We start from the raw sequence: 9,147 nt of genomic DNA on the forward strand, positions 1-9,147 counted from the left end.
ACACAACAAACAAATGACTATGAAACAACAATAAATTCAGGGAAGCCAGAAATTAATTTCAAACGCTAAAAGAATTAGAAACAGTAATATACGAGGAGATAAAATGCAACGCAACCAAATGGGAACAAAAATTAAAAAGAAAAATGGGGGGGTGAAACAAACGGAACAATTCCTTAGAGACCAAAAAGTAACAGCCCCAACTAAACGTTCCCAACCGTTGAATCAAAATGGGGGGGGACGAAAGAAACTACCCCAAGTTAAGTAAATCGAGCACAGAAAGGCGGGCTGCGTAGAGAACGATCAGCTGTGAAGCGGCGAAAAGCCACCTGTGCGTGGGCAGATGCCCGCAGCCCAGCTGATTGGCGGGAAATTTAAGCCAAATTTAAATAATGGGATAGAAGCACGGGAAGGTAGCAAGCAGGAAGGGCAAACAAACGAAAACACAAGAAGGGAGCCAAAAAGCCGCGAAGCGGCAGAAAGCCGCTGGGAACATGGGCGGACGCCCACAGCCCAGCCGATCGGAGGGAATCCGAGCCGAGTTAAATAAATAAATGGAAGCACAGAACAGGAGGAAGCAGCAGGGACTAACAAACCAGCCAGTAAGGAATGGAAACGACCACCAAGAGATGCAGGCAGAGCCCTTGCAAACACTACGCGTGAAGGTGCAGCGAGGCAAAAAAGGCAAACGCTGAGGGAAGGAGCGGCTTTAAATACTCCGCTCAAACCCAGACCTAATTGGCCCCTTGATCTCACGTGGCACACTTGAAATTTTTCTAGAACATTCCCGAGCCTTCTCAAACATTTTGGGTGTAGGCAAAAACGCCCCTTAATAGGAACGACATTCTACTGACTCTCCCTCTCAGTTGAAGCCCACAATCAAAAAAGAGTCTCAAACATTCATTTAGAAATTCACAATTCATAAAGTTTGGCCACTGAAATGTCAGCATATTTAGCCTACTAGCAGACTGATGTTATGCAGCCTCCTCTTTAGCTGCTCCCATGGCAAAAGAAAAGAAAAGCCAAGGGAAGACATACCATATTTTGTTTTGTTTTTAGAAATAGTATAGGGCTGAGCTGTGAGGAGTCAGAGAAAAAGGGCCTCCTTGGTGCCATTGAGGACTTCCATCTGTATCTCCAAGTCATGCTGAGGATGATGAAGCAATCTCTATCCCAATCTCAATGCGAACTGGGCTCCCCTGCCTCTTAAGGTAGCTAAGGGGACAAGATATATAACTGCCTGCTATGTAGTTAAGGGTATATCTAATTTGGTCCCAGTTGCACTACAGTTGAACTGTTAGCCCCAAGTGCAACTGGTGGGGACGCGAGATAGGGCCTTCTCGGTGGCTGCTCCTAGGTTCTGGAACTCCCTTCCTAGGGAGGCACGAATGGCCCCCTCCTTGCCACCCTTCTGTTGGCAAGTAAAAACCTTTTTATTCCGACAGGCTTTTGGGATAGAAGGTGTTTAGGATTGGGCTTTACAAGGCTTGTTTTATTGTTTTATATTATTATTTGTATTATTTTAAATTGTTTTTAGATTTTTAAGTGCCTTTCACGGTTTTAAGGTAGTGCAGTTTAATTGTATTTTAATTGTATGTTTTTCTATGTTTTTAACTACATGTAGTTCTATTTGTAAGCTGGCCTGAGTTCCAGTTTGGAAAAAGGGTGGGGTAAAAAATAAAGTTTCAATTCAATTAGCCTATTACTGTGGTTTCAATGGGAACCATGTGCAGATGACAGTTTGGGTCATAATAGCAGAGAACAAGAATTAATCCTGAGAGTGAAGATAAAACTGGTGGAGACAGGACTTAGGTCTTATTTAATGGGAAGGATTCACAAAGAGCCAGGGATGTTTTTGCAGATTCAGTTGCTGCCCACCTTGAGGTCATGACAGCGGCAACATAAATGCATTTGGTTTGCTATTAAGTGCATTGGAGTGATAATATCTGCTGTAGCCTGCACATTCTACAGGAAGGCTAGAACATGTCAAAATACTGCCCTTTGGCTTATCTCCTTGAACATTTTGAGTGGACCAACAAAACAAAACCTAGAGGCTATTTTCTGTTGGCCAATCTATTGTGCTCTGATGGGGAAATAGAATGTCTTTTTTTAAAAAAAACCTTCTATATTTATTAATTCTGAAACTTTGAAAATTGTAGCTCTGTGAGGGAATAGAGGCCTCCTAACAACTCTCAGCCCCCTTTGCAAACTATAGCTGAGAAGCCATGGCTGTTCAAGTGATTTAAGAGTGATTAAGTGTATAGTGTTGATGGGTCCGTTAATAATACCTTGAAGTGACTGTGCAAGTAAGGGAGGAATAGGAAGTATGGGTCATTGCTGAGTACCCTGCGGCATCCCTTGGAGGGCAAATTGGGCTTATATAGTCCAGTAGTCCACCATATGATATTAGGAGAAAGGGATGAGTCCCTTCATCCTTGCCTTGACTACCAAAGTGAATAGAATCTGGAGGTGCTGACTGAACCAAACCTGGAACCTTACCCATAGGGTGAGAAGTGAGGGGGGACACTCGATAGTTCCACCATGTTCAGATGTTTGTAGTGGTGGAAATGGCTCAGGAGAGGACATTCTCTGTGGCAGCCCCTAAGTTGCAGAATTCTCTCCCCAAAAAGATGCATCTGGGACCTTCATTATACAGCTTCCATCGTATACTGAAGATGTACCTTTGGCTAAATGTGTGTGTGTGTGTGTGTGTGTGTGTGGTGTTCAGACATGCATACATATATTTTATTTATTTATTTATTTATTACATTTATATCCCACCCTTCCTCCCATATATATATGGATATATATTGTAGGACCCTCTCTGTTTGTGATTGTAATTAGTTTTAAATAGTTTTTCAACTTGTATGTTTTATATTGTTATGGCCTGCCTTGAGGCCTTCTGGGGAAGGGCAGGTAATAAGTCTAACAACAACAACAAATAAAAACCAGACATGAAAGTGATGTGGTGGTCACCCTGTCATGTCAGCATATGTGATTCATACCCATGTGGTAGACAAGAACTGGAAAGCAATTAGAAGAAGAACACACCCCACTGTCAATCCTTTTAGAACATTAAGAAAGTTCTGGCCTTGTATGATCAAGATGTTTGGTCTTACTTCATTATTGATCATTCCTTGTCTACATGGACTAACCACTGAAGACCGGCCTCTGCCCAGGAAGAGCTTATAATCTTGTCATCTAGAGCTGGGATGGACGATGAGATGAGGTGCCCTCCAGATGCCATCGGCCCCAGGTGTCATTGTTATCATTCCAGCATCTGGAAGGTGCCTTGTTAGCTATCCCTGATTTAGAGAGTGGGCAGTAATGGTGAGACTGGAGAGGAAGGATATAGAGCAGTGGTGGGGAATCTTAGGGCTGGGAACTGAGTGAGGCCTTCCAGGCCTTGGGATTCTCTCCAAGCCACACACCCTATTCGTAGGCAGGGGCCAGTGACTGGTGTGGCCTGAGCAGAGTCCTGGGGGCCAGAGAGACAGGAAGGAAGACATAGAAGTAGGAGCATTTTTGTGCGTGCAAGAAGAGAGTTTCAGGCTTTGAAAATGCCTGGGGAGGATGACTGGGTTACTTTTAAACAAAGCAGGAGACTTTGGGATGCCTCAGAGTGGTAATGTTGGAAGAACACAGATCTCAAGCAAAGACATACAGAGTGGAAAAATAAGTGGTGAGGCCGTTTCTTTTTATTTGCTGTTCACCTTATGAAAACGGTCCAAGTGTCCTAGACTGAAATGCCACAGCGCAATCTTGAAAGCATACCGGCAAAAGTAGTGCAAAATCACAGCAAAACTTTCAGCTGGAAGTGAACGGCAATATAACAAAATATTAAAATATTACATATCCTGGCTTTCGTGGATTCACTGCCCCCACTGACTTCTGAGCTATGCCTCCATACATAGTGTAGTGCTATGCATGCATACACAGACGCAAGTCCCATTGAATTCAATGGAGCTTACTCTCAGATAAATGCATCCATTTGCTTGGAAGTAGATGTCATTGAACTCCATGAGACTTGCTTCTGAGACATGTCGGATTGCCAGACACAAGTTGCCCAGACAGAGTGGGGAAAAGGAGGGGAACTGGAAGTAGGAGGTGTTAACTGAGCAGCCTCAGGCTGGCAAAAAAAAAAAAAAGGAGGGGAGATTATAATTATATGATGGAAAAATAGTGTTGCTTCTGTAGTAAAAAGGAAGAGGCGTTCAGAGTTGAAGGACACATTCCAGCGAGACAAAAAGGGGGCCATGAAGGGCATAGCTTGAGAATTAGAGATATTACAACTAGTGTGGTGTATTGGTGAGGGTGTTAGACTATGACCTGGGAGACTAGGGTTTGAATCCCCACTCGGCCGTGAAGCTCACTTGCTGACCTTGGGCCAGTCATTGCCTCTCAGCCTAACCTACTTCAAAGGGTTGTTGTGAGGATCAAATGGGGATGGGAGAACCATGTAGACCACCTTGAGCTCCTTGGAGGAAAGATGGGATATAAATGTGTGTGTGAGAGAGAGGGAGAGGGAGAGAGAGAGAGAGAATTCGGCAGAAGTACCAAATGCATGTTTGGGTGGAATTGCCACTGGAGGGTTCAGTGCCATGGACAGCCTGCATAACTCTCTGAAATGGGACATTCCATGGAAGGGACTGAGTTGGCCTGGGATCTTTTGAGTCCCGAGCCAAGCCCACTGCTGTAACATGATGACATCAGGCCCTATCTGGTCCCAGTCACCAGACCAGCTCCAGGTTGGCAGAGAAATCTACTTCCCTGCCTGTCCAACTTTCCCCCCAAGCCAGCATGTTCAGCAGGGTTGCAGATGCAAAAGTGGCCTCACTGCAGCCCATGTGGTGTGATAGATAGAGTTTTGGAATGGCCTGAGACCAGGGTTTGAATCCCCATGCAGCTATGAAATGGATGACTTGGGTCAGTTGCTGTCTCTCAGACTAATCTATCTCACAGGGATGCTGTGAGGATGAAATGGAGAGTGGAGGAAACCATGGACCTCACATTCAGCTCCTTGGATGTAAATGCAGATTAGATAGATAGATAGATAGATAGATAGATAGATAGATAGATAGATAGATAGATAGATAGATAGATAGATAGATAGATAGATAGATAGATAGATAGATAGATAGATAGATAGATAGATAGATAGATAAAGCTTGCACTCTAAGAAATCATCAAAGGGATCGCAGCTGGGAACCTAAGCGGCAGATTCATACTAGGTTAGACCATTGTTCACAAAGTCTAGTATTGTCTATTGTATTTGGGAGCAGAATTGCAGTACCTCAAGCAGAGAAAGGCTTCTTTCTCCTGACTCCCTGCCTGATCCCTTTAGCCCAAGATGCTAGATGAAACCTGTAACCTTCTGCATGCAAAATATGTGCTGTATCACTAAGCGCTCTCTCTCTCTCTCTCTCTCTCACACACACACACACACACTTCGACTTTGGCAGTTGTCCATCCCACACCTGTGAATTTTACTCACCTGGAACACATGCCCATTTTGAAATCTCCGGCAGAGTGTTAATATTCTTGCCTGGCAATAGCCTGGATCGGAATGAGTGATGATTTAAAACAGGCGGTGGGTCATTAGATTTGTGTAGCAGTTTGACAAACAAATGGGATCTATTTCATTTTGTATTACCTCCTATGGCAGTGGTGCGTAGAGCCTCTTTAGGGTGGTCAAGGCAAGGCCAAGTGGTGGCAGGGCTTCTTGGAGCAAAAGATCATATACCATGTGGAGAAATGCTATGTCTGTGTTTGTGTTTAAAGAAATGTTATATGATCTCTGTGATTGCCGTAAGGCCTTGTTTTTTGTACAAGCCTGCTTGGCAGTGGTTGCTTGGTGACAGGCTCTGAGGGGAGGGAGACACGATTGCTTTGAGATTCTAAATTGGCTGGGGGGAAATGTGATACCACATTTGCCATCCCAACGATGAACTCCAGACACAGCTCTGTGGATCATGACCTAACATCAGTTGTGCTTCTTCTGTTCAATAATTTGCTTAAGGCCGCTGTTCTGATAGGTGCAGAGCAGGACACAAGTGTGAAACAGAAAAGCACCAGTTCCATTCAATGGCTCAAGTGATGTGCACACAGAGAGGAGGGAGGCATTTCTAGTTTTTGATTGCATATATCTGGATTTAAGTGTGTATTCATGATCCTTTTCTAATCCATGCGCATCCACAGCAGAAATGATGTGAGATGCCAGCCTTAGCACCTGCCCAGCAGATGAAGTGATGACAAAGCAGAAATTTCTGCTTTTTGTATGGTTGTATTTCACTGTGAGTGCTGCAGTAATAGAGACTACTATCTTTAGCCTCCAGCTTCCGTATCTCCAAGTAAACAGTGTTCACTGAATTATCGCGTGAGATGGTGAATCTTTCCCTCAGAGGCCGGTGTACAGATGATGCAGTTCCATCTGGATTGGTCTCTCCAATCCACTGAATTCCCTGGTCACCCATTTTCCGACTCCATTGTATCCAGTACTGAATAACAGAGACTTTGCAGGACAAGCTCAAGGTCTCTCCTGGAAGTTTAATTTCTGAAACGGGCTGGATCAGAGACAACTGGGACTCAGCAGCTGGAGACAGAAGGTTGGAAACGATGTGATTTTTGAACATCAGACTAGCCTCTTTAATATGCATAGAGCCTTTAAAACTTCAGCCCAGTCAATTGCCATGCAAGTATGTCCAAATCATTGCAGAATCCTAGGTCATTGTGCCAAAACCCTTGCTCCAAGGCAGCCTTCTCCACACATCAGACACTCCTGTCTTCCAATAAGACTACAGAGCCCTACCTTTTCTGCCTTTCCCATATACTACATGGCATATAGCTATACTCACCAAACAGCATGCTCATGAGTATATAGGATGTTAATAAAGTCTGCATGTTAATGTATTTATGAGCATAAACAAATGATGACAATTATGTAGTGGGAGGAAGAACAACGCAGAAGGTCTTCAAGGGAAGACAAGACTGGGTGGTAGATCTTATAAGATCCACGAAAGGAAGTGCCATTTGAATGGGGATGTCTATAATAAGGCCCAGTTCACTCTGTTTCTTGTGCAGTTGTCTGGAAAGTTGAGCACCGGAGAAAGGTGAAAGCAGATAGGGATGGAATATGCCATCATTCCTGGTCATTAGCCATGCTGATTCAGGCTGATGGGAGTTGGAGTCCATCACATCTGGAAGCCACCACATTGGCTATTATTACATGACTTCAAATGCACCAGATGTCTGATGATTTCCAATGGAGGGAGCTCAAAGGATACCATGTCCACAATTATATCTGGACAGCCCAAGAAAGAACTATGAGCAATAAGGATGGTTTGGGTTTGACGAGGGACTGCAGTACTTTTCATTAGATTTATCGTTTGCACATAAAATAACTTTAATTAAAATATGCCTGCTATGCCCTTCACGCCCACAGCAATGTAGCCAAACCAACACAGCTGAGGCATAAGGTATTACTTACTTCATATTCCTTGATGCATGGGGGCTGTCTATTGGCTTTGGGAGGAAATGGTAGAACTCATGATACAACAATACAGAGATGGGACATTTGTGGCCCTCCAGATGCCCTTAGACACTAACTCCCATCAACCTCAGCCACTATGGCTGATGATCAGAGATGATGAGAGTTGTAGTCCAGCAACATCTGGAGAGCAACAGGTTTCCACCTATACAATAATGGGTGGTTCAGTACTGGCTTTCCCTCACATATAGGATCTGATTGACTACCTCATTTGAGGTCAAGAAGGAATCACCACCCACCCCCTTCCAATATAGATAAGCAACAGTCTGGACTGGTATATTGCCTTTTCTTGCACAATGTGAATTGTGTGGCTTCTTTGTGTGAGTCCTCTCAACTGTGTGCCTACTAGTAAACATCCTCTGCCATGCATCTCCTTACTGGTTGAGGAGAATGGAATGTGTGTGTGTGTACGTGCATGCGCATATGCGCGCATGTGTGATGAAAATGTATTCCTGCCTTGTGGTATGTATGTGTTGACAGACTTTGGACTGTGTTCCTGTTTTTAATTTATATGATTTTTGGGTGAACAGTTCAGTAGTTTATCTTTTGCTTTCCCTGCCAAAACTTCCTCTGAAGTTTCCCCCTGGAGGGTTTTTGATTGTCAGTGTAGGCAGTTTTCCTCAGTGTGTGTCTTGCACAATAATATACTGCTGTGTCTTCAGCTTTCAAGCTGGTCAACTGCAGATATGAAGTACTGATGGAAGTGTCCACACTGATGGTGACTCGGCCTTTGAGAGACTCAGGATAGAAAGTATTGAAGTTATTTGTCCATATAGTGCCGGCCCACTCCAGTCCTTTTCCTGGGGGCTGTTTGACCCAGACGATTGAATGGCTGGTAAATGTATACCCAGATGCCTTACAGGTGAGTCTCACAGACTCTCCAGGCCTTTTGACTTCAGGGCCAGATTGGATAAACTGGATTTGAGACTGGACATCTGTGGATAAACAAAAAGAGCATAGGATAAGTCATTTCTATAAGTATGCCATGCTGATTGTTGGTTCCTATTCTAACCATGTACTCTACCATTGAGCTACGGCCACTTCCCTGATTTATTACCTAAATTGAATAGAAGTCAATAGCTTAGAGCTCCTCTGTCAATAGCCAGCTTCATTATATCTTTTGAGGTTCTTCTTCACGTTAGATATAATATTTGTAATCTCTCTCTTTACTGTCTTCCTTATTGTCTGTTACAACCTCTCCAGAATCTTTGACTCTCTGACCAAAACCATTATTTAGCAGAAGGCATCCTTCTTTGGACATGTGCCTTACCTGTTAACATTGCTGCCCACAGGAGAAGACATAGCCAGAGAGACATGCCTTCCATTGGTTAAGGCAAATAAATGATGGCATCCTGCTGGTGGAAGCTTTGCTTTAAAAATGTTTAGAGAAGGAAACACAGGCTTTCAATTTGCATATGGATATTTCGGTAGCTTTAAATAGCTTTGAGAAGTGGTTGTCCAGATTTTTGGAAACACACATATATTTTTAAGAGAGCCAGTGTGGTGTAGTGGTTAAAGTGTTGGACTGAGACCTGGGAGACCAGGGTTCAAATCCCCACACAGCCATGAAGCTCACTGGGTGACCTTGGGTCAGTCACTGCCTC

At 43.8% G+C, this 9,147-nt stretch overlaps 2 gene segments (V, D, J or C); both read right to left on the reverse strand.

The window, feature by feature from the left end:
* Positions 1–257: 257 nt before the first annotated feature.
* On the reverse strand, positions 258–6,953 carry LOC133366916 (Ig heavy chain V region 441-like). The segment is given in 3 exon segments: positions 258–355; positions 6,290–6,589; positions 6,852–6,953. Coding segments are annotated over 3 exon segments (444 nt in total).
* A 1,121-nt stretch (positions 6,954–8,074) lies between these two features.
* On the reverse strand, positions 8,075–8,885 carry LOC133366917 (immunoglobulin heavy variable 1-18-like). The segment is given in 2 exon segments: positions 8,075–8,478; positions 8,814–8,885. Coding segments are annotated over 2 exon segments (459 nt in total).
* Positions 8,886–9,147: the final 262 nt, after the last annotated feature.

This window comes from Rhineura floridana, chromosome 11 (assembly GCF_030035675.1).
Source record: "Rhineura floridana isolate rRhiFlo1 chromosome 11, rRhiFlo1.hap2, whole genome shotgun sequence".
NCBI lineage: Eukaryota > Metazoa > Chordata > Lepidosauria > Squamata > Rhineuridae > Rhineura > Rhineura floridana.